At 52.0% G+C, this 25,899-nt stretch overlaps 2 protein-coding genes across 2 annotated transcripts in view; one reads left to right on the forward strand and one right to left on the reverse strand.

Annotated features, from left to right (window-relative positions):
- The window catches only part of LOC139260184 (slit homolog 1 protein-like), a 369,573-nt gene that overhangs the window by 172,814 nt on the left and 170,860 nt on the right, over positions 1 to 25,899 (forward strand). The window contains exon 9 of the mRNA XM_070876446.1: positions 1,317 to 1,464. Within this exon, the coding sequence (XP_070732547.1) occupies positions 1,317 to 1,464 (148 nt within the window). The remainder of the gene's footprint in view (positions 1 to 1,316; positions 1,465 to 25,899) is intronic.
- LOC139260176 (uncharacterized) overlaps positions 1 to 25,899 on the reverse strand; it is a 412,192-nt gene that overhangs the window by 98,445 nt on the left and 287,848 nt on the right. The gene's annotated exons all lie outside the window — the stretch shown is intronic.

Here is a 25,899-nt window from a genome sequence, read left to right on the forward strand (position 1 = left end):
TTCAGTAAGATCATGGATGTAAGATCACGCTCAAAGCAAGTGGAACTCGGAACTCCTTCATGGCCATCGAGCCAAAGGTGGGCAGAGGAAACGTTACAAGGACACCCTCAAAACCTCCCTGATAAAGTGCAACATCCCCACTGACACCTGGGAGTCCCTGGCCAAAGACCACCATAAGTGGAGAAGTGAATCCGGGAGGGCGCTGAGCACCTCGAGTCTCATCGCTGAGAGCATGCAGAAATCGAGTGCAGGCAGCGGAAAGAGCGTGCGGCAAACCTGACCCACCCTCCCTTTCCATCAACGACTAGCTGTCCCACCTGTGGCAGAGACTGTGGTTCTCGTATTGAACTGTTCAGCCTCCTAAGGACTCATTTTAAGAGTGGAAGCAAGTCTTCCTCGATTGCGAGGGACTGCCTATTGTGATGATGATGATGAGGCTGATCTTCTACCTGAACTCCACTTTCCTGCCTCATCCCCATATCCCTTGATTCTCTTAGCATCCAAAAATCTATCAATCTCGGCCTTGAATATACTCAACGACTGAGCATCCACAGCCCTCTGGGATAGAGAATTCCAAAGATTCATCACCCTCTGAGTGAAGAAGTTTCTCCTCATCTCAGTCCTAAATGACCAACTGAGGCTGTGACCCCTGGTTCTAGACTCCCCAGCCAGGGGAAGAGCCTCTCAGTATCTATCCTGTCAAGCCTGAAACAATATTATATGTTTCAATAAGATCACCTATCATTCTTCTAAACTCTAAGGAATATAGGCCTAGTCTACTCAATTTCTGCTCATAGGACAATCCCCCCATCCCAGGAATCAGTCTGGTGAACCTTCGTTGCACTCCCTCTATGTATATCGTTCCTTAGGTAAGGAGACCAAAACTGTACACAATACTCCAGGTGTGGTCTCACCAGGGCCCTATACCTTCCCTCAACGACTGTCGGTCCCACCTGTGACAGGAACTGTGGTTCTCGTATTGGACTGTTCAGCCACCTAAGGACTCATTTTAAGAGTGGAAGCAAGTCTTCCTCGATTCCGAGGGACTGCCTATGATGATGATATAATTGCAGTAAGATTTCTTGGGCCCGAAATTGCCCCGTTCCTTAAGGCCTCTTAACACCAGAAAACGCCGGCCACGCTGTGGAGTGCAGTGAAGCGCCTCGGGACATTAAAGGTGCTACATAAATGCAAAAGTTCTGTTGTTGAGAGTGTGCTGTGTAAACACAAGGTCCTTTTTGTTCTTTCGGCTGCAGTGCTTTGGCGGAGTTGACCCCTGGTTTCTCTTTCTCTCTCTCTCTCTCCTTCCGCTGCAGGTTACTCGGACAGCTCTCGGTCGCAGTCCTGCGGCCTGGCCTCCGGCTCCTGCCCCGCCGTCTGCACTTGCAGCAACAGCATCATCGACTGTCGGGGGAAGGGCCTCACCGCCATCCCTGCCAACCTCCCCGACACCATCACCGAAATGTGAGTACCGGCTGGGGGGAGTGGCGAATGGGAACGATCCAAACAACCCCTCCCGTCGGTCACGTTGGAAACTTCCGACTTGCGTTCATGTTCCGCGGGCCGATATTTATCCCTCAACCAACATCACTAAAAAAAAAACTCAGATTATCCGGTGATTGACGTCATTTGTCGGATCTTGCTGTTTGCCAGTTGGCTGCCATCCTTCGCTACATTGCAACATTACACGTCCCCAAAGAAAAGTGTTCCATTGGCTGTAAAAGCGCTTTGCTGAGGTTGTGAAAGGTGCTATAGAAATGCAGTCGGACAAATTCACCGTTGAGCCCCCCCGCAGAACAGCAAGACCCTCCTGATCCAATCCCCAGTCCGTGCAGAGTCACCTGGGTCTCAGCTGTAGCTCAATGACTAGCACTCTCTCGCCTCAGAGTCCAAAGTTTGTGGGTTCGAGTCCCCGCTCCAGAGACTTGGGCACAATTCCAGGCTGGCACTCCCAGTGCAGTGCTGAGGGAGTACTGCACTGTCGGAGGAGCAGTACTGAGGGAGCCCCGCACTGTCGGAGGAGCAGTGCTGAGGGCGAGCCGTACTGTCGGGGGGGCAGTACTGAGGGAGCACCGCACTGTCGGAGGGGCAGTACTGAGGGAGTGCCGCACTGTCGGAGGGGCAGTACTGAGGGCGCCCTGTACTGTCGGAGGGGCAGTACTGAGGGAGCGCCGCACTGTCGGAGGGGCAGTACTGAGGGCGCCCTGCACTGTCGGAGGGGCAGTACTGAGGGAGCGCCGCACTGTCGGAGAGGCAGTACTGAGAGAGAGCCGCACTGTCGGAGGGGCAGTACTGAGGGAGCGCCGCACTGTTGGAGGGGCAGTACTGAGGGAGTGCTGCACAGTGAAAGGGGCAGTATTGAGGGAGCGCCGCACTGTCGGAGGTGACGTCTGTCAGAGGAGATGTTAAACCAAGACCCAGTCTGCCTTCTCAGGTGGATGTAAAAGTTCCCATGGCACTATTTCAAAGACAAACAGGGGAGTTATCCCCGGTGTCCTGAGGCCAATATATATTCTTCAACCAACATCACGGGAACACATTATCTGGTCATTATCACTTCAAAAAAATACTTCATTGGCTGTAAAGCACTTTGGGACATCCTGAGGTTGTGAAAGGCGCAATAGAAATGCAAGTCTTTTTTCTCATCTTAGCCAAGGTGCCAGCAACTGGCTCAGTGGCTCCGGACTGGGGAAGTGGGGCGGGGGGCACGCGGGGAGAAACCCCACAGGGGTTCCTGATCACAATCCAGGAATGGAAGTGCTTGGAAGTCGGCCGAGGACCGGAGCAGGCTCCGCTGTGAGGCCCTAAATGGTTGAATAACCCATGAAAATATATATGTGCGCGCGCCCATATACATGCGTGCCGGAAGAATTTAGCTGCTGTGCACTTTGAGATTTAAAAAGTCTTATCCTTGTTTTCAAATCCCTCCATGGCCTCCCTATCTCTGTAATCTCCTCCAGCCCCACAACCTCCCAAGATGTCTGTGCTCCTCTAATTCTGCCCTCCTAAGCATCCCTGATTATAATTGCCCAACCATCGGTGCCGTGCCTTCTGTTGCCTGTGCTCCAAGCTCTGGAACTTCCTCCCTAAACCTCTCCACCTCTCTGCCTCTCTTTCCTTCTTCAAGATGCTCCTTAAAACCTACCTCTTTGACCAAGCCTTTGGTCACCTGCCCTAAGCGGCTCGGTGTCAAATATTTTGACTCATAATACTGCTGTGAAACGCCTTGGGACGTTTCACTGCATTAAAGGCGCTATATAAATACAAGTTGTTGAGAATCGGATTCACAGAACCTCCACCATTTAAGAATCATTTTGGCATCAATCGACGAGGTAGATATAATATTTGTTTTTCAAAAAAATAATGATAAGAATTAGATCAGAACCCGACTAGAATTTCCGCATCGCACGTGGGTGGCATCAACGGCCCTTCGCATCACAACCGGCACAGCAGTTCGAAGGAGTCCTGTGGATCGGCTGTGCAGATTGGCTGCTGGGCTTGTTATTTTATCTCAATCCCTTGCGAATTGCAGCCTGGTGAGAAATGTGCCACTTTCATCTCTTCACAAAGAGGGGAAGCGTTCCCCACTCACGAGCAGCTCGGGGGTGTAATATAGAGCCCCCCTAGTGGACTACTGCTCCACCAGTGGACAACTGTGGTCGAGGCCATAAAAGGAGCGGAGGTGCGGCGGTCCGGGAGCAGCGTGGAGACGTGCCACTTCAGGAAGCAGTGCGAGCTGGTGCAAGAGGGCGACGGCATCGAAGAGTGACTTCATCAAGGTCCAGGTCGGTGATTGGTGCGTGGGCAGATACAGCAGGAGCGGCGAGGTCGGGGCGTAGGAGCAGTGAGAGATTGTAGAGGGACGTGATCGGGGCCCGGGGGAGGCATGAGTCCGGGGCCAGGGGCCCAGGGGCAGCACGGGCCAGCCCACACTGCGTTATGTGTGCGCACTAGGTCTGTGCAGCAGAACAGGTCTCCAGTCGTCTTGGTTACTGGACAAGACCGAGCTCTGTCAAGCCCATGTGGTGGCTGGTGTACAATGGTCACCACACGTTAAAAAAATCCACGCACAGGCATCTTCCACCCTTCAAGATTTAGTTCGGACCTGGAATTTTAGGTCCATCATTGAACACCTGTGAACTTTTTGACGTGGAAGCAAGTCATCCTCAGTTCGAGGAACTGCCTATGATGATGAAAGAATATATCACAGAGGGCAAACGCCGAGGGCCTTCATACTGGCCCTCGATCCCCATGGCTCAGCTGCCATTAGCCAACCCCAGCTACTCAAGGTTGCTCGGACGGGAATAACTCGATGGGGGTCACCATTGCGCAGAAACTTAACTGGACCAGCCACATAAATACCACGGCAACAGAGGCTGGGTATTCTGCGGCAGGTGTCTCACCTCCTGAGTCCCCAAAGCCTTTTCACCATCTACAAGGCACAAGGCAGGATGGAACACTCTCCACTTGCCTGGATGAATGTAGCTCCAACAACACTCAAGAAGCTCGACATCACCCAGGACAAGCAGCCCGCTTGATTGGCACCCCATCCACTACCTTCAACATTTACTCCTTCCACCACTGGCGCACCGTGGCTGCAGTATGCACCATCTACAAGATGCACTGCAGCAACTCACCAAGGCTTCTTCGGCAGCACCTCCCAAACCCACGACCTCTACCACCTGGAAGGACAAGGGCAGCAGGCGCAATGGAACACCACCACCTCCACGTTCCCCTCCAAGTCACACACCATCCTGACTTGGAAATATATCGACCGTTCCCTCATCATCGCTGGGTCAAAATACTGGAACTTCCTCCCTAACAGCACTGTGGGAGCACCTTACCACACGGACTGCAGCGGTTCAAGAAGGTGGCTCACCACCACCTTCTCAAGGACAATTAGGGATGGGCAATAAATGCCAGCCTCGCCAGCGATGCCCACATCCCAGGAACGAATAAAAAAAATGTTACCTCTGCGTCCCACTGAGCAGCAAGGCCCTCCGATCCAGTCTCCGGTCTGCGTAGAGTTACATTCCCGGATTGTGATCAGGAACAGGAACCACTCCCCCTGAGGTTTTATTTTTGTACTCACCATGCCCCCGCTACACTCCCCAGTCCGGAGACACTGCGTCCAACTGCAGACACCTCGGCTAAGATGAGACAAAAGAAAGACTTGGATTTATATAGCCTTTCGCAATGAATCAATGGGGGTAGGACGGAGAAAGGGGGCAAAGAAAGAAAACTTGCATTTCTGTAGCGCCTTTCATAACCACCGGACGTCTCAAAGCACTTTACAGCCAATTAAGTACTTTTTGGAGTGGTCATTGTTGTAATGTAAACGCACCAACGTCAGTGTCCTCAATCAGGCCAACATCCCCAGCATCGAAGCACTGACCACACTCGACCAGATCCATTGGGCTGCGCACACCATCCACATGCCCGACACAATACTCCCAAAGCAAGCGCTCTACTTGGAACTCCTACACTGCAAGAGAGCCCCAGATGGGCAGCGGAAACGTTTCAAGGACACCCTCAAAGCCTCCTTAATAAAATGCAACATCACCACCGACACCTGGAAGTCCCTAGCCAAAGACCGCCCTAAGTGGAGGAAGAGCATCCGGGAGGGCGCTGAACACCTCGAGTCTTGTTGCTGAGAGTGTTATATATGCAGACTATAAATATACCCTCTGTGTAGTTACTGTATAGTTGCATAAGATGGAGACTTGTTTACCTGATGTACTATCAATAAGGTCTACACTGTATATATACTATGCAGGCACCACTAGAGGGTGCAACTGGTGGAGACTGGGGTTTCCTGCCCTGGTGGCAGGGGCTGTATAAAAGAGTAGCCACCATGTGGCTGCCTCACTCTGGAGTTACGAATAAAGGACCAAGGTCACTACAGTTTGAGTACAACACATTGCCTCGTGGACTCATTCATAAGTACATTACAGACATAATAACTGGCGACGAGAATACGGACTTTCAAGCGATTATGGCTACCTTTGGCACACTAAAAGATTTCGCCGAGGGTGATGATTGGGATGCCTTCACAGAAAGGCTCGAGCTATATGTCCTGACAAATAATCTGGCAGGGGAGACGGACACATCGGCGGAGAAGCGCATGGCTACACTGCTGACCAGTTGTGGGCTCGAGGTCTACCGCCTCTTCGGGGACTTGTTGGCACCCACGAAGGCCAAGGATAAGACATACGATAAGCTGACTGAACTAATTCGCGACCAACTAAAACCAAAAGAGAGCATCCTCACAGCCAGGCACAGATTCTACACTCACCGCAGACCTGAGGGCCAGGAGATTGCAAAATATGCTGCCAACCTCAGGAGACTTGCGGCACCGTGTGATTTCGGCACGCACCTCAACGAAGTATTGCGAGACATCTTCGTTATAGGAATTGGCCACGAGGGCCTCCTTCACAAGCTATTATCTGCCGACACCACAGTCAACCTTCAGAAGGCCATCAGCATCAGTCAGGCGTTCATGACCTCGACCTGCAGCACCAAGCAAATTATTCATCCTGTGCTGTACACAGAATGGTGCCTTTCACAGGCAAGACTGTAGAATGTGGCTCTGCCCAGGGCAGAGAGCACAGACCTCTGGGTTCCAGAACTCAGAGTCCGCCGAGGGGTGCTAATCGAGTAGCACTATGCTGGCGTTGCGGAGGAAACCATAGGGCTCACCAGTGTCGGTTTGCTGAGTACGTATGTAACACGAAGGGCCACCTCCAGCGTATGTGTAAAAGAAATATGACTCACCGTCGAGCAGAGGAGTCGGTAGATGACTTTGAATCCAACGGGGAGGATGATGATTTGGCCAGAGAGGCAGCTCAGCCCCAAGAAGAAGTGTATGGAGTGTATACCTGCACCACCGATTGTCCTCCAGTGAAGATGGAAGTTGAGATAAACGGCGATCCAGTCTTCATGGAAGTGGACATGGGATCGAGCAGTCAGTGATGAGCCAGGTTGCCTTTGAGAGGCTATGGAACGAAAAAGAACCCGAGCTGGTTCCAGAACAGGAAAAGTTGCGCACCTACACCAAGGAGCTGATCCCAGTCCTTGGTAGTGCGGATGTAAGTGTAATCCATAATGGCGTGGTGCACAAGTTACCTCTGCAGATTGTTGCAGGTGATGGTCCAACGCTACTCGGAAGAAGGTGGATGGGGAAGATCCAGTGGAAATGGGAAGACCTCTTCACTCCAGCAATCGATGTTCCCTGTGCACAGAGGCAGATCAAAACCTCACCTTCGCTTGGGCCAGGCACCAGAGAACAGACCAGCGCAGCACCTGAGGCACAGACCATCCACCATGACTGCGTGGCAATGATCCGACCGGAACAACCTAAAAGTACCTTCCCGGCTCCAGTGGCAGAGCTCCTGGGGAGGAAGATCGAAGTCACAGGCACTCTTCCAGCTTTTGTGGCAGAATCGCGGGAGAGAAGGATCAAGGCAGTCGACCTCGAGGACAGAGGCAAGATGGTGTCCCTGCTGCAGCGAGGTGCAGCGTGGCTGAAAAGAATGATGACCGCGGCAATACCACGAGGTGCAACACTAAGGGACCAACACGTGGTGTCTAACAAAGGATTTGGTTGGGGTAAAGTCAGCAGGGTTCTCTTAAAGGAGACCTGCAACCAACTGAATTTAAAGACACATTGTATGCATGGCAATCAATGTAACGAACCGATTAAGATTGTGAACAAAATGTTGTTGTGAGATGTCGATACTATTCCTAATGTACAGAACAAAATATTGTTACGAGATGTCGGGAATAGAGTGTGCCCAAAAGTAGCAATTGAGCAAATTCGGGAGAGTGAAGGCGCTGATCCTAATACCCTGCCCCAGGTCTATCCCACGCTGCAGACACCCGATGGCACCATTCACCACGGACCTGGAAACGAAGTACCAATACGCGCAGTCGGCCGCCGTTGCCCACCACTCGGGTGGAGACGGTGCAGCCCTCAGACCCAGTCACTACCTCGGCCATGTCTGGAAGCGAAAGGTCAGAACCAACGAGTTCCCCAAACATAACCTGGAATAGCCAGGTTCCAACACCGTTAGAGAGCAGGCAGAATATTCTGCAGCCCTTAAAGGAGGATAGGGAGGCCACACACATCTGTGGCTCTGCCCACCACTAGGCCCTGAGTCCTGGCAAGGTGAGCGAACCAAGCCCACCCCGCTAGCAGGGGGCGCAGCACTGCCATCAGACGACTAGGACCCCGTCTGGTTGCTCTGGAACCAGCGACCTCGCATACCTGTACTGCTACCTCAGTGCTGACCATGACTGAACCATGAATGCAATCTACCCAATCTGGCGCACGACCGTAAAACGTAACGAATGTAAGTCACTGAACCAAGATGTCACGATACAAACTTTTTTTTCTTCCTTTCTTTGTATTTGCACTGTGTCTGATCCTGTATGTTAATGTAATGGGCCAGCTGCATGATCTCGCTGTGAGGGGGTGGTAAATGGATGTATGTAGCCAGGGGTGCACTCCCTCAATAGCAAGAACGTCCTTCCTCAGATTAGGAGATCAAAACTGAACACAATATTCCAGGTGAGGCCTCACCAAGCCCCTGTACAACTTCATTAAGACCTCCCTGCTCCTATACTCAAATCCCTTAGCTATGAAGGCCAACATGCAATTTGCCTTCTTCACCGCCTGCTGTACCTGCATGCCAACTTTCAATGACTGATGTACCATGGCACCTCCCCTTTTCCTAATCTGCCGCCATTCAGATAATATTCTGCCTTTGTGTTTTTGCCACCAAAATCGATAACCTCACATTTATCCACATTATACTGCATCTGCCATGCATTTGCCCACTCACCTAACCTGTCCATGTCACTCTGCAGCCTCTTAGCATCCTCCTCATAGCTCACATCGCCACCCAGCTTAGTGTCAGCTACAAACTTGGAGATATTACATTCAATTCCTTCATCTAAATCGTTGATATATATTGTAAATAGCTGGAGTCCCAGCACTGAGCCCTGCGGCACCCCACTAGTCACTGCCTGCCATTCTGAGAAGGAACCGTTTATCCCTACTCTCTGCTTCCTGTCTGCCAACCAGTTCTCTATCCACATCATTACATTATCCCCAATACCATGTGCTTTAATTTTGCACATCAATCTCTTGTGTGGGACCTTGTCAAAAGCCTTTTGAAAGTCCAAATACACCACATCCACAGTTCTCCCTTGTCTGCTCTACTAGCTACATCCTCAAAGAATTCGAGAAGATTTCTCAAGCATGATTTCCCTTTCATAAATCCATGCTGACTTGGATCGATCCTGTCACTGCTTTCCAAATGTGCCGCTATTTCATCCTTAATAGTTGATTCCAATATTTTCCCCACTACTGATGTCAGGCTAACCGGTCTATACTTCCCCGTTTTCTCTCTCCCTCCTTTTTTAAAAAGTGGTGTTACATTAGCTACCCTCCAGTCCATAGGAACTGATCCAGAGTCGATAGACTGTTGGAAAATGATCACTAATGCATCCACTATTTTTAGGGCCACTTCCTTAAGTACTGTGGGGTGCAAACTATCGGACCCTGGGGATTTATTGGCCTTCAATCCCATCAATTTCCCTAACACAATTTCCTGACTAATAAGGATTTCCTTCAGTTCCTCCTTCTTGCTAGACCCTCGGTCCCCTAGTATTTCCGGAAGGTTATATGTGTCTTCCTTCGTGAAGACAGAACCAAAGTATTTGTTCAATTGTCTGCCATTTCTTTGTTCCCCATTATAAATTCACCTGATTCTGACTGCAAGGGACCTCCGTTTGTCTTCACTAATCTTTTTCTCTTCACATATCTATCGAAGTTTTTACAGTCAGTTTTTATGTTCCCAGCAAGCTTCCTCTCATACTCTATTTCCCCCCTCTTAAATAAACCCTTTGTTCTCCTCTGCTGAATTTTAAATTTCTCCCAGTCCTCAGGTTTTCTGCTTTATCTGGCCAATTTATATGCCTCTTCCTTGGATTTAATACTATCCCTAGTTTCCCTTGTTAACCACGGTTGAGCCACCTTCCCCGTTTTATTCTTACTTCAGACAGGGATGTACAATTGTTGAAGTTCATCCATATGATCTTTAAATGTTTGCCATTGCCTATCCAACATCAACCCTTTAAGTATCATTCGCCAGTCTATTTTAGCCAATTCATGTCTCATACCATCGAAGTTACCTTTCCTTAAGTTCAGGACCCTAGTCTCTGAATTAACTGTGTCACTCTCCACCTTAATGAAGAATTCTACCATATTATGATTACTATTCCCCAAGGGGCCTCGCACAACAAGATTGCTATTTAGTCCTTTCTCATTACACATCAGCAAGTCTAGGATGGCCAGCCCTCTAGTTGGTTCCTCGACATATTGGTCTAGAAAATCATTTCTAATACACTCCAGGAAATCCTCCTCCACCATATTGCTACCAGTTTGGTTAGCTCAATCTATATGCAGATTAAAGTCGCCCATGATAACTGCTGTACCTTTACTGCACGCAGCCCTAATTTCTTATTTGATGCTGTTCCCAACCTCACTACTACTGTTCGGTGGTCTGTACATAACTCCCACTAACGTTTTCTGCCCTTTGGTATTCCGCAGCTCTACCCATACAGATTCCACATCATCCAAGCTAATGTCCTTCCTTTCTATTGCGTTAATTTCTTCTTTAATCAGCAACACTACCCCACCTCCTTTTCCTTTCTGCCTATCCTTCCTGAATGTTGAATACCCCTGGATGTTGAGTTCCCAGCCTTGGTCACCCTGGAGCCATGTCTCCGTAATCCCAATTACATCATATCCGTTAACAGCTGCCTGCGCAGTTAATTCGTCCACCTTATTACGAATACTCCTCGCATTGAGACACAGAGCCTTCAGGCTTGTTTTTTTAACATTCTTTGTCCTTTTAGAATTATGTTGTAATGTGGCCCTTTTTGATTTTTGCCTTTGATTTCTCTGCCCTCCACTTTTCCTTATCTCCTTTCTACCTTTTGCTTATGTCCCCATTTTACTTCCCTCTGTTTCCCTGCATAGATTCCCATCCCCCTGCCATATTAGTTTAAACCCTCTCCAACAGCACTAGCAAACACTCCCCCTAGGACATCGGTTCCGGTCCTGCCCAGGTGCAGACCGTCCGATTTGTACTGGTCCCACCTCCCCCAGAACTTACAATGTCCCAGAAATTTGAATCCCTACCTCTTGTATCATTCTTCAAGCCACATATTCATCTTAACTATCCTGCTATTTCTATTTTGACAAGCACGTGGCACTGATAGCAATCCTGAGATTACTACCTTTGAGGTCCTTCTTTTTAATTTAATTCCTAGCTCCCTAAATTCAGCTTGTAGGACCTCATCCCGTTTTTTACCTATATCTTTGGTACCTATATGCACCATGACAACTGGCTGTTCACCCTCCCCCTCCAGAATGCCCTGCAGCCGCTCCGAGACATCCTTGACCCTTGCACCAGGGAGGCAACATACCATCCTGGAGTCTCTATTGCGGCCGCAGAAACGCCTATCTATTCCCCTTACAATAGAATCCCCTACCACTATAGCTCTCCCATTCTTTTTCCTGCCCTCCTGTGCAGCAGAGCCACCCATGGTGCCATGAACTTGGCTGCTGCTGCCTTCCCCTGATGAGTCATCTCCCCCAACAGTACCCAAAACGGTATATCGGGGAGACCGAAGGAGACCGGACGTCCCACAGTCCCAAGGGAGAGAGTGAGTTCTAGCAGCTGTGTGTGTGGGAGACTTATGTGCAAGTTATTCACAGTGGTGCCGTAGCTCAGAGGGGACAGAGAATACATCAGCTGCTTGCAACATATGCCTGACACACAAAATTTAATCGAGGTGTTCAAAATTATGAAGGTGTTTTGATAAAGTAGAGAGGGAGGCACTGTTCCCACTGGTATGGGGATCGGTAACCAGAGGACACGGATTTAAGATCATTGGCAAAAGGAGGAGATGAGGAGAATATTTTTACACAGCGAGTTGTGATCTGGAATGCACTGCCTGAACTTTCAAAAAAGAAATGAATGAATACTTGAAAAGAAAAAAATTTCCAAGGCTATGGGAGAAAGAGCGGGGGGCGGGGGGTGGAGTGGGACTAATTGGATCGCTCGCTCTGTCAAAGAGTCGGCACAGGCACGATGGGCCGAATGGCCCCCTTCTGTGCTGTAAGATTCTACGATTTTCCAGGTTTCATTTCACAAATTACCAAATGTATTGGATTCAGTTGCACAACGTGGACGACTGGGTTTGGGGCAACGGTAAAGGGGCGGCCACTGTGAAGGCCAGGAAACCACCACGCTCCAATAAGTTGTAACCAATGTGAGCACTCTTTCGCGACCAATGATGTATTATCATATGGGGTCGGGGGCACCTTACAACAAGCCAAAGTAGCGGGTGAACACCAACCGGTCGTATATATATCCTGCAAAGTACTTGTAGCAAGTGATGTGTGATCACACAGGGTCGGGCATGTTGTACAGCAAGTCGAAATAGCGGGCGAACCCCAATCAGTTGTATATGCATCTAACAAAGTAGTTGTAATGTCCTTACTCAATGGCACAAAACCCACACGAGGCACATTTTATGGACAAGGTCACTTTATGACCTGAGCCTTTATTCACAGGACCAAGAAGTGATGACCCTGCGTGGGACCTCCCTTTATTTACCTGGATGACCAGGTAAGGAGTGTCTCCCACAAATTCACCCCCTGTGGTCAAGGTGTGCATTGCTTAAGTATATACAGTATTGCAATGGTGTTACATAGAGGTTACATACATGACATCACCTCCCCCCAAAGACTTATTGGGATCATAGGTTAAGTCTTTCAGGTGGTCTACGCTCCCTTGTGGAGCGCCGCAGTTGGGGCTCTGGTTGTTGAGCCTTGGCGTGAGTGTCTGTCACCTGTGGTGATTCCGGGCTGGCCGCAGGGACTGTGCATGCTGCTGAATGTTCTTGTTGCTTGTTCACTGGCGGTGGTTTGAGCACCATCTCATGATCTTCCTCGGGTTCCTCAGTGTCCATGCTGAACCTTTTTTTTACTTGGTCCAGATGCTTACGGCATATCTGCCCATTGTTAAGTTTAACCACGATGACCTTGTTCCCCTCTTTGTCTATTACAGTACCCTCAACCCATTTGGGCCCCACGGCGTGATTGAGGACAAATACGGGTCATTTATTTCTATACATCTCCCCCTTGAATTTCGGTCATGGTACTCATTTTGGGACTGGCGCTTGCCCTCAACTATGTCGGTCAGGACTGGGTGAATGAGGGAAAACCGAGTTTTGAGTGTTCGTTTCATAAGTAGCTCTGCGGGCGGGACCCCCATGAGCGAGTGCGGTCGGGACCTATAGGCCAGCAGGAGGTGCGATAGGCGGCATTGAAGGGAGGGTCCTTGAATCCTGAGCATGCCTTGTTTAATGATTTGGATCGCACGTTCCGCCTGGCCATTGGAGGCCGGCTTGAACAGTGCTGTCCTGACATGGTTGATGCCATTACCCGACATGAACTCCCGGAATTCGTAGCTTGTGAAACATGGGCCATTATCGCAAACAAGGATGTCCGGCAAGCCGTGGGTTGCAAAGACCGCGCGTAGACTCTCCACAGTGGTGGATGTCGTGCACGAATTCAATATGATGCACTCGATCCATTTCGAGTACGCATCTACCACAATGAGAAACATTTTTTCCATGAACGGGCCCGTGTAGTCTAAATGAATACATGACCATGGCCTGGTGGGCCAGGGCCACGGGCTGAGCGGGGCCTCCCTGGGGGCATTACCCAGCTGGGCACACGTCGTGCACCTGTGAACCCAGTGTTCCAGGTCTGAGTCAATTCCCGGCCACCAAACATGTGACCGGGCAATAGCCTTCATCAGCACGATGCCTGGATGCTCGCTGTGGAGGTCTCTGATGAATGCCTCCCTGCCAATTTGGGGTATGACTACCCGGCTGCCCCATAGTAGGCAGTCAGCTTGGATGGAGAGCTCATCCATCCGCCTGTGAAACGGTCTGACCTCCTCAGGGCATGTTCCGTGTGCGGGCGCCCAATCCCCAGTCAGGACACATTTCTTAATCAGAGATAGGAGGGGATCTCTGTTTGTCCATATTTTGATCTGGCGGGCTGTGATGGGGGAGCCTGCGCTGTCAAAGGCATCAGCGGCCATGACCATCTCAGCGCTTTGTTCCGCTGCCCCCTCGGTGGTGGCCAGTGGAAGCCTGCTGAGCGCGTCAGTGCAATTTTCGGTGCCAGGCTGGTGCCGGATAGAGTAGTCATAAGCAGCCAGTGTGAGAGCTCATCGCTGTATGCGGGCTGACGCGTTGGCATTGACAGCCTTGCTGTCTGACAACAGGGATGTTAACGGCTTGTGGTCCGTTTCTAATTCGAACCTCCTGCCAAAAAGGTACTGATGCATTTATTTTACACCATAGACACATGTGCGTGCCTCCTTCTCAACCATCCCATATCCCCGTTCTGCTTAAGAGAGCAACCTGGAAGCATAAGCCACAGATTGTAGTTGGCCCTCAGCATTACTCTGCTGCAACATGCACCCAACCCCATAGGACGATGCATCACATGTCAGAACCAATTTCTTACAGGGGTCGTACAGGGTCAATAACTTATTTGAACAAAGTAGGTTCCGCAACCGATTGAAAGCCTGTTCTTGACAGTCCCCCCAAAACCAATCACAACCCTTATGCAGGAGCACATGAAGCGGCTCCAACAACGTGCTTAAGTTCAGCAGAAAGTTCCCGAAATATTTCAAGAGTCCCAGAAATGAACGTAACTCCCTTGTGTTGCCAGGCCTGGGCGCTCGTCGAATTGCCTCTGTTTTGGATTCGGTGGTCCGAATCCCATCTGCAGCAACCCTCCTGCCCAGGAACTCAACCCCAGGAGCCAAAAACACACATTTAGACTTCTTGAGTTGCAGGTCTACCCGGTCCAGTCGGCGTAACACCTCCTCCAGGTTGTGGAGGTGTTCCTCGGTGTCACGACCCGTGATGAGGATGTCATCCTGAAATACGATTGTTCCAGGAATGGATTTGAGCAGGCTGTCCATGTTTCTTTGAAAAATCGCGGCCGCTGATCGAATGCCAAACGGGCACCTGTTATAAAGGAACAGTCCCTTGTGTGTAGTGATGGTGGTCAGTAGTTTAGATTCGGCGGCCAGTTCTTGGGTCATGTAGGCTGAAGTGAGATCCAACTTGGTAAACAGCTTGCCGCCTGCCAGTGTGGCGAAAAGATCCTCCGCTGTCGGGAGCAGGTATTGGTCTTGTAGAGACACCCAATTGATAGTGGCCTTGTAGTCACCACAGATCCTGACAGAACCATCCGCTTTTTGGAAGGGAATGATGGGGCTTGCCCAGTCGCTGAATTCAACGGGCGAGATGATGCCCTCTCTCAGCAAACGATCCAATTCGCTCTCAATTTTTTCCCGCATCACATACGGCACCGCTCTGGCTTTGCGGTGCACTCGTCTGGCGTCCGGGGTGATACGTATCACTACTCTGGTACCTTTGAACGTCCCGACGCCAGATTGGAATAGTGACTCAAATTGTTGTAGGACTTGTGAGCACAAACTTTGCTCCACAGATGACATTGCGTGCACATCCCCCCATTTCCAGTTCATCTCAGCTAACCAGCTCCTCCTCAACAGTGCGGGACCATTGCCCGGGACAATCCAGAGCAGCAACCGGTTCACTGATCCATTGTGTGTGACCGCCAACATTGCACTGCCTAGTACTGGAATGATTTCTTTGGTATACGTTCGTAGTTGTGTCCCAATGTGTTCTAGTTTGGGTCTACTGGCTTTGAGTGGCCATAGCTTTTCGAATTGTTGAACGCTCATGAGTGACTGGCTGGCCCCCGTGTCCAGCTCCATGTGTACAGGGATGCCGTTTAATAAAACCTTCATCATCATTGGTGGCGTTTTGGTATATGAGCTGTGAATGTTTGCCACATGAACCCGCTGAACTTCAGCGTCCATTGATTTGCCCCAAGAGTCATCCTGCCTCACAGACCCCTCTTCTGGTCCATCCGCCTCGTAAATTAGCCTGGTTACAGACTTCCTGCACATTCGAGATAAATGGCCACTGAGGTTGCAATTTCTGCAGACAAATTGTTGAAACCTGCAAGTCCTGGCAGAATGTTTGCCCCCACACCTCCAGCATGAGCTGAGATTCCCATTGTTGTGAACAAAGGAGCTATGACCCGCCATTCCTCACTGATTGTCCCTTTGACTGCCCTTGAGTACCCTGTTAGTGGGTGTCAATGGCCCCATCCCGGACCGCATTGTCCACTGTGATGACATAAATGTCCATTCAGCCTGCCATTGTCTCTGTTGAAAACCTACTCTGGGGTCCATTGCTGCCTGGGGTGTGTTGAACTACCCTTGCCTGCGGGGCTCTGAGTCGCGTTTATGATATTGACTCCCTGATCCCCCGCCGCGTTGGAGGCAGAATTGCGCACGTATATTATTTTGGTTTCCTCCTCCCCCGCCATGAAAGTCTGAGCCATCAACGTCACCGCTTCCAAAGCCAAGTCCTTGGTCTCAATTAACTTTCGGAAAATCCCCGCATGACCGATGCCCTCAATAAAGAAGTCCCTTAACATCTCCCCCCTGTAGGCGTCTGTGAACTTACAGAGGCTGGCCAAACGCCGGAGGTCCGCAACGAAGTCCGGTATGCTCTGTCCTCACGATGTCGGTGGGTATAGAATCTGTGTCGGGCCATGTGTATGCTGCTCGCTGTTTTGAGGTGCTCACCGATTAGCTCTTCAAAGGTTTTGTCTGCTGGCTTTTTGGGTGCAAGTAGGTCCTTCATGAGCGCGTAAGTCTTAGGTCAGCAGATGGGACCTTTGCTTGTCGGCCGCTGCATCTCCCAGCCATTCTTTCGTGACAAAGCTTTGCTGGAGCCTCTCAATGAAATCGTTCCAGTCCTCACCAGCACAGTACCGTTCCTCTGTGCTACCGGTTGCCATTCTCGTGGGTCGTTGATTCTCGTTTCTCGTCGCCAATGTAATGTCCTTAATGGCACAAAACCCACACGAGGAACATTTTATGGACAAGGTCACTCTATGACCTGAACCTTTATTCACAGGACCAAGAAGTGATGACTCTGCATGGGACCTCCCTTTATATACCTCGATGACCAAGTAAGGAGTGTCTCCCACAAGTTCACCCCCTGTGGTCAAGGTGTGCATTGCTTAAGTATATACAGTATTACAGTGGTGTTACATAGAGGTTACATACATGACAGTATTTGTAGCAAGTGATGTGTTATCACACTGGGTCGGGCATGTTGTGCAGCAAGCCAAAGTAGCGGGCAAGCCCCAACCAGCTGTACATGTATCCAATAAGTTAACCAAAGCAGTAGCCTGTGTTCATAGGACAAAAGAGACATACCAAAGAGTGTCCCAATATTTGCTCGAGTCAGACAAGCTGCCTATCTCACAGTTCTGGGACAGCAGAGGCACCATTATCAATGCTTTGTTTCGAATATGTCTAACACTGTCTGTGCACTGAAACATGATCCGCCACGGGTCAGGCACTGAGCATGGCGCTAATGCTCTCAGTTGGCTACCGTTGCCCACCACTGGGGTGAAAACGGCGCAGCCCGCAGACCGGCTCGTTGTCATGGAAGTGCTAGAAAGTGAGGGGCCAAACGTAACGGCTTCCCAGTTTAGGACCTGGACCAGCCAGGATCCCACATTACCGCCTGTTAACGGTGAACCGCTAGACGGGATGTTGCAGCATATCTGTCGCAAAGACGATTGCTCATCCCTTCAGATTGGCCCCTATGGGGCAACCCTGCTACGTTGCAAAGAAAGGCAGAGAAGCTTCACACAGTCGGTGGTCCGGGGCCTCCATACCATGGCCCAGGATCCACGGGGACCATGTGGCCTCCCGCCACTACTGAAAGTCTCAAGGCCTTATCGGCCATCCTTGGCTTGCCAGACCTTAGGGTCAGCGACAATAGTCGAGAGCGGGCAGCCCAAATCATAAAGCCAAGTACCACACTTGTCACAGTAGACGCCCTACATCCCGGGTGCTACACAGTTGCCAGACAGAATCACTCAGAACCGAGCTTTCCGTATGCTATCTGCAGAGAATGCACCATGATCGCACGGCTCCTCCATGCGACATCAGAATAAATGATGTAGACCATGTTCAGGGCCCCAGATGGGCTGCCAGCACTGTATTAGCCAAAGAGGGGAATGGAGTGTTTGTGATGAAAATGGAACGTTTGTTGTGAAACCATGTACTGGGCAAACGCACAGAGCATTTGGACCAGGACAAACTGCAAACTACAGATAACTAGGAACCATTGTGAAAGGACCTGGCCCCCAGCGACCCACTAACACAAGCGACCTCGCCATCAACCACGAGGGTGAACCCACCATGCCCATCAGTCCGATCAGACCAGCCGCGCAGCCGTGCAGCAATAATCAGACCAACTCACCTATGCCAGGACTTCAACTCAGGCGATCGACCCGGGGACGCAGGGCACCAGATCGCCTCAACTTGCAAATAACTTGTACATAAGACTTTTGGCGGGGGAGTGATGTTATGTATGTATGTAAACCTCACCAATATGTAAGACTTGCCACTAGAGGGCACACCTGTGGGAGACCTAAGGGTCACCTGTGCACTCTGGGGCAAACAGGTATAAAAGGTAATCCATCATACTGCCTCCTCACTCTGGAGTCTGAATAAAGAGACCAAGGTCACAACAGTTTGAGCTTACAATACAGTCTTGTGGTTATTCTGAACATAACAGTTAGAGTAGATAGAGAGAATCTTTGTCCGCTGGTTGGAGGGAGTCTAGAACAAGGGGGACATAACCTTAAAATCAGAGCCAGGCCGTTCAGGAGAGAAGTTAGGAAACACTTGTAAGGAAAAAGAAAGACTTGCATTTATATAGCGCCTTTCACAACCACCGGACGTCTCAAAGCGCTTTACAGCCAATGAAATACTTTTTTGGAGTGTAGGACCCCCTCAAAGCCTCCCTGAAAAAGTGCAACATCCCCACTGACACCTGGGAGTATCTGGCCAAAGACTGCCCTAAGTGGAGGAAGTGTAACTGGGAGGGCGCTGAGCACTTTGAGTCTCATCGCCGAGAGCATGCAGAAAGCAAGTGCAGGCAGCAGAAGGAGCGTGCGCCAAACCAGTCCCACACACCCTTTCCCTCAACGACTGTCTGACCCACCTGTAACAGGGACTGTGGTTCTCGTATTGAACTGTTCAGCCACTTAAGGACTCATTTTAAGATTGGAAGCAAGTCTTCCTCGATTCCGAAGGACTGCCTATGATGATCATGATGATGATGTCGGAAAGGGTGGTAGATGTGCAACTCTCGCTGCCTCAAATAGCAGTAGATGCTGGCGCTCAATTAATAATTTTAAAGTTAAGATTGACAGATTTTTGCTAGACAAGGGAATAAAAGGATAGGGAGCCACGCAACGTTCCCTGTGAGCTTCGCTTTGTTCTGCGCAGCCTCTTTCTTTTAATGCGTGATCCCTTTAAATGTCTACGCATGCGCGGTATTTACAGTGGGGAAACCGGTGAGCGACCTGCACAGGACCTTACCCAGTACTGAGCGGCAGCCCAGAGGGATCATTGGAGCCAACGCAACAACAACAACTTGTATTTATAGAGCACCTTTAACATAATGAAATGTCCCAAGGCGCTTCACAGGAGTGTTATGAGATTAAAATTTGACATCGAGCCGCATAAGGAGAAATTAGGGTAGGTGACTAAAAGCTTGGTCAAAGAGGTGGGTTTTAAGGAGCGACTTGAAGGAGGAAAGAGAGGTAGAGAGGAGGAGAAGTTTAAACAGGGAGTTCCAGAACTTGGGGCCGAGGCAACAGAAGGCACGGCCACTGATGATTGAGCGATTATAATCAGGGATGCTCAAGAGGGCAGAATTAGAGGAGCACAGACATCTCGGGGTGGGGGGGCGGAGTGTGGGGAGCTGGTAGGTGGGGCTGGAGGAGAGTACAGAGATAGGGAGGGGTGAGGACAAGGAGGGATTTGAAAATAAGGATGAGAATTTTAAAATCGAGGCGTCACTTAACCAGGAGCCAATGTAGGTCAGCGAGGACAGGGGCTGATGGGTGAGCGGAACTTGGTGCGAGTTAGGACACGTAGCAGACGAGATTTTACGTAGGGTAGAATGCGCCAGGTGGGTGGAGTTAGGATACAGATCAGCCATGATCTCATTGAATGGCGGAACAAGCTCGAGGGGCTGAATGGTCTACTCCTGTTCCTGTGGTGAGTGTAGCGATGCTCAGGAGGAACAGGTGACTTTGGACCTGTGGTTCCCAGAGCTCTCCACCAATGGGTTTTTTCCTCACCTCGTGTCTGGATCTGTTGTTGATTCATTGATAGAGATCGATTGCTGTGATTGGTCAACAGCTCCATTATTGTTGGATCGTGCGACTAGTATTAAGCGGTCCTCGTATCGAGGATGACTTGCACCCACACCAAAAAGGGATGAGTTCACAGGTGTTTCAATGAGGGATCTATATTCTAGATCCCGAACTTCATGTTGAAGGGTGGAAGATGCCTGTGCGTGAATCTTTTTAACGTGTGGTGGCCGTTGCACACCAGCCACCACACAGGCTTGACAGAGCTAGGTCTTGGTCCGGTGGCAAAGGTTAACCAAGACGGCTGGAGACCAGCTCTGCTGCATGGACCTAGAGCGCACACATGCTCCTACTATCCATAGATTGCAGTGTGGGCTGGCCCATGCTGCCCCAGGGCCCTCGCCTCTTCTAGGCCCTGATCACAACGCTGCTGGGCCCCGATCTATCACCACTCCTGGGCCCCGATCTATCACCATTCTCCGCCCCGATCAAAAATGGAGCAGTCCATAACAGGACATCAATTAGTCTCCTCTTATCTTGGAGATATCAAATATCGACACAGTGTTATTTGAAATATCAAAATATTAAACTCCAGCCTAGTTGAAGGGTTATTAACATCAGCAGAAGCGCCAACTAACAGAATGAACACGATTCAGTCGGGATGTGAATAACAGCAGAATCCAAACCCTGCAGTGACTTGTGAACTCGCTGGTGTCTCAACAGATTGGGTGACTGAGTGAATCCTTTCCCACACACTGAGTAGATGAACAGTGTCTCCTCAGTGTGAACTCGACTAACAGGATGGTAGAAGGCGAGCTGGTTGGACCTTGGTCTTTCTATCATTTGGCAGGTCCTCTATTCCTATGGCTGTGTTGCGCACTGTCATTTCCTCTGAATGACCAGAGGAAGCAGGTTTCATTACCTATCCCAAACAAAAGCAAAATACTGCGGATGCTGGGAATCTGGAATAAAAACAGAAAATGCTGGAAATCTCAGCTGGTCAGGCAATATCTGTGGAGAGAGAGAAACAGAGTTAACGTTTCAGGTCGATGACCCTTCGTCAGAACTGGCAAAAGTTTGAAATGTAACAGATGCTTAAGGAAGTGCAGGGGGCAGTGAAAGGGGGAGGGGAGGAAAAAACAAAAGGGAAGGTCTGTGATTGGGTGGAAGGCAGGAGAGATTAGAGAGACAACAGGTGGTAGGAAACAAAAGATGAGTCTAGATAGGGTGTGAATGGCAGAATAATTAAGTGCAACATCCCCACCGACACCTGGGAGTCCCTGGCCAAAGACTGCCTTAAGTGGAGGAAGAGCATCCGGGAGGGCGCTGAGCATCTCGAGTCTCGTCGCTGAGAGCATGCAGAAACCAAGCGCAGGCAGCGGAAGGAGCGTGCGGCAAACCAGATTCCCCACCCCCCTTTCCTTCGACCACTGTCTGTCTCACCTGTGACAGAGAATGTAATTCCCATATTGGACTGTACAGTCACCTAAGAACTCAATTTTAGAGTGGAAACAGGTCTTCCTCAATTTCTAGGGACTGCCTATGATGATGACCAGCTGCCATGGGAAACAGAGAAAAAAATTTAAAGGGGGGGTTTTGTTAAAAAAAAGGAGGAAAGGGAACAAAATGGGGGCCGAGGTTACGCTCTGAAATTGTTGAACTCGATGTTGAATGCGGAAGGCTGTAAAGTGCCTTACTGAAAGATGAGGTGCTGTTCCTCGAGTTTGCATTGAGGAATTACCTATTATCTATCTCATACTCGTACTTTAAACAGAGTGTTAAAGAAAAAGAACAATTGTCAGCGCCTTTTGTCTGTCAAGAAATAATCTGTATTTTGCTAATCAGGCAGAACTAATCCTCCCGATACCACGAGGAGCTGAGCTCTTCACCACCACACTAAGTCTGAAATGATGCTGGGGATTGGGAGAGAGGTTTGTGTTAATGCTAACGTGAAAGCTTATAAATCTGGCCAGGCGATTTATTTGTCAGGCTTTGTGTGTGGGAGCTGTACATTGTTACAGTGAAGGTGAAGGTGAAAGAGGGTGGGAGGGGGCTGCTGTGTTAGAGGCAGCAGGAGCTACCTGTGTTACACAAGAGCATGTTACAGTGAGTGTGTGTTACAGTGAGTGTGTGTTATAGTGAGTGCGTGATACAGTGAGTGTGTGTTACAGTGAGTGTTTGATACAGTGAGTGTGTGTTACAGTGAGTGTGTATTACAGTGAGTGTTTGATACAGTGAGTGTGTGTTACAGTGAGCGTGTGATACAGTGATTGTGTGATACAGTGAGTGCGTATGCACCTTCAGCTAGGTAAAGGTGGGGAGTATGAGGGAGAGGAGTGTGGGAGAGGGGGAGGGAGTGTGAGGGTGGTAGTGTGGGGAGGAGTGTGGGGGAGGGGAGTGTGAGGGTGAAGAGTGTGGGGGAGGGAGTGTGAGGAGGATGTGGGGGTGGGGCGTGTGGGGGGGAGGATGTGTGGGGAGGGGAATGTGTGGGGTGGGGAGTGTGGGTGTGGGAAGTGTGAGGGGGAGGGGAGTGCTGGGAAGGTGAGTGTGAGGGTGGGGAGTGTGGGGGTGGGGAGCGTGGATGTGGGAGTGCGGGGATGGGAGTATGGGGGTGGGGAGTGTGCGGGTGGGAAGTGTGAGGGTGGGGGTGGGGAGTGTGGGGGTGGGGGGTGTGAGGGTGGGAGTGCGGGGGTCGGTGTGTGGGGGTGGGGAGTGCGGGGGTGTGAGGGTGGGGAGTGTGGGGATGGGGATGTGGGGGAGGGGAATGTGGGGGTGGGGAGTGTGGGGGGTGTGAGGGTGGGAGTGCGGTGGTGGGGAGTGTGGGGGAGGGGAATGTGGGGGTGGGGAGTGTGGGGGAGGGGAATGTGGGTGGGGAGAGTGGGGGTGGGTTGTGTGAGGGTGGGAGTGCGGGGGTGGGAGTGCGGGGGTGGCGAGTGCGGGGGTGGGGAGTGTGGGGGTGGGGAGTGTGGGGGTGGGGAGTGTGCGGGAGGGGGAGTGTGGGGGAGGGGAGTGTGAGGGTGGGAGTGTGGGGGAGGGGAGTGTGGAGGTGGGGAGTGTGGGGGAGGGGAGTGTGGGGGTGGGGTTGTATGGGGGAGGGGAGTGTGGGGGTGGGGTTGTGTGGGGGAGGGGAATGTGGGGGTGGGGAGTGTGGGGGAGGGGAGTGTGAGGGTGGGAGTGTGATTGTGGGGAGTGTGGGGGAGGGGAGTGGAGGGGGAGTGTGGGAGAGGGAAGTGTGACTGTGGGGAGTGTGATTGTGGGAAGTGTGAGGGTGGGGAGTGTGAGGGTGGGGAGAGGGGAGTGTGGGGGAGGGGAGTGTGGGGTTGGGGAGTGTGATTGTGGGAAGTGTGAGGGTGGGGAGTGTGATTGTGGGAAGTGTGAGGGTGGGGAGTGTGGGGGTGGGGAGTGCGGGGCTGGGGAGTGCAGGGGAGGGGAGTGTGTGGGAGGGGGAGGGAGTGTGAGGGTGGTAGTGTGGGGAGGAATGTGGGGGAGGGGAGTGTGAGGGTGAAGAGTGTGATCGTGGGGAGTGTTAGGGTGGGGGTGGGGAGTGTGGGGGAAGGAGTGTGAGGGTGGTGAGTGTGAGGGTGGGGAGTGTGGGGGAGAGAGTGTGAGGAGGATGTGGGGGTGGGGCGTGTGGGGGGGAGGATGTGTGGGGAGGGGAATGTGTGGGGTGGGGAGTGTGGGTGTGGGAAGTGTGAGGGGGAGGGGAGTGCGGGGAAGGTGAGTGTGAGGGTGGGGAGTGTGGGGGTGGGGAGCGTGGATGTGGGAGTGTGGGGATGGGAGTATGGGGGTGGGGAGTGTGCGGGTGGGAAGTGTGAGGGTGGGGGTGGGGGGGGTGGGGGTGGGGTGTGTGGGGGTGGGTGGTGTGAGGGTGGGAGTGCGGGGGTCGGTGTGTGGGGGTGGGGAGTGCGGGGGTGGGAGGTGTGAGGGTGGGGAGTGTGGGGATGGGGATGTGGGGGAGGGGAATGTGGGGGTGGGGAGTGTGGGGGGTGTGAGGGTGGGAGTGCGGTGGTGGGGAGTATGGGGGAGGGGAATGTGGGGGTGGGGAGTGTGGGGGAGGGGAATGTGGGGGTGGGGAGTGTGGGGGTGGGGTGTGTGAGGGTGGGAGTGTGGGGTTGGGAGTGCGGGGGTGGCGAGTGCGGGGGTGGGGAGTGTGGGGGTGGGGAGTGTGGGGGTGGGGAGTGTGGGGGAGGGGGAGTGTGGGGGAGGGGAGTGTGAGGGTGGGAGTGTGGGGGAGGGGAGTGTGGAGGTGGGGAGTGTGGATGTGGGGAGTGTGGGGGACGGGAGTGTGGGGGTGGGGAGTGTGGGGGAGGGGAGTGTGGGTGTGGGGAGTGTGCGGGAGGGGAGTGTGAGGGTGGGAGTGTGACTGTGGGGAGTGTGATTGTGGGAAGTGTGAGGGTGGGGAGTGTGAGGGTGGGGAGAGGGGAGTGTGGGGGAGGGGAGTGTGGGGTTGGGGAGTGTGATTGTGGGAAGTGTGAGGGTGGGGAGTGTGATTGTGGGAAGTGTGAGGGTGGGGAGTGTGGGGGGAGAGTGTGAGGGTGGGAGTGTGATTGTGGGGAGTGTGAGGGTGGGGAGTGTGATTGTGGGGAGTGTGAGGGTGGGAATGTGGGAGTGGGGAGTGTGGTGGTGGGGAGTGTGGGGGAGGGGAGTGGGAGTGTGGGGGTGGGGAGTGTGAGGGTGGGGAGTGTGGGGGTGGGAGTGTGAGGGTGGGAGTGTGATTGTGGGGAGTGTGAGGGTGGGGAGTGTGATTGTGGGGAGTGTGGGGTGGGGAGTGTGGGGAGGGGGAGTGTGGGGAGGGGAGTGTGAGGGTGGGAGTGTGGGGGAGGGGAGTGTGGAGGTGGGGAGTGTGGATGTGGGGAGTGTGGGGGACGGGAGTGTGGGGGTGGGAGTGTGGGGGAGGGGAGTGTGGGGTTGGGGAGTGTGATTGTGGGAAGTGTGAGGGTGGGGAGTGTAGTTGTGGGGAGTGTGAGGGTGGGGAGTGTGGGGAGGGGAGGGGAGTGTGATTGTGGGGAGTGAGGGTGGGGAGTGTGGGGGTGGGAGTGTGAGGGTGGGAGGTGATTGTGGGGAGTGTGAGGGTGGGGAGTGTGATTGTGGGGAGTGTGAGGGTGGGAATGTGGGAGTGGGGAGTGTGGTGGTGGGGAGTGTGGGGGAGGGGAGTGGGAGTGTGGGGGTGGGGAGTGTGAGGGTGGGAGTGTGGGGGAGGGGAGTGTGGAGGTGGGGAGTGTGGATGTGGGGTGTGTGGGGGAGGGGAGTGTGGGGGTGGGGAGTGGGGGAGGGGAGTGTGGGTGTGGGAGTGTGCGGGAGGGGAGTGTGAGGGTGGGAGTGTGACTGTGGGGAGTGTGATTGTGGGAAGTGTGAGGGTGGGGAGTGTGAGGGTGGGGAGAGGGGAGTGTGGGGGAGGGGGGAGTGTGATTGTGGAAAGTGTGAGGGTGGGGAGTGTGATTGTGGGAAGTGTGAGGGGTGGGGAGTGTGGGTGGGAGAGTGGGGAGGGTGGAGTGTGTGATGTGGTGGAG

Source organism: Pristiophorus japonicus, chromosome 3 (genome assembly GCF_044704955.1).
Source record: "Pristiophorus japonicus isolate sPriJap1 chromosome 3, sPriJap1.hap1, whole genome shotgun sequence".
NCBI classification, from domain to species: Eukaryota; Metazoa; Chordata; class Chondrichthyes; family Pristiophoridae; genus Pristiophorus; species Pristiophorus japonicus.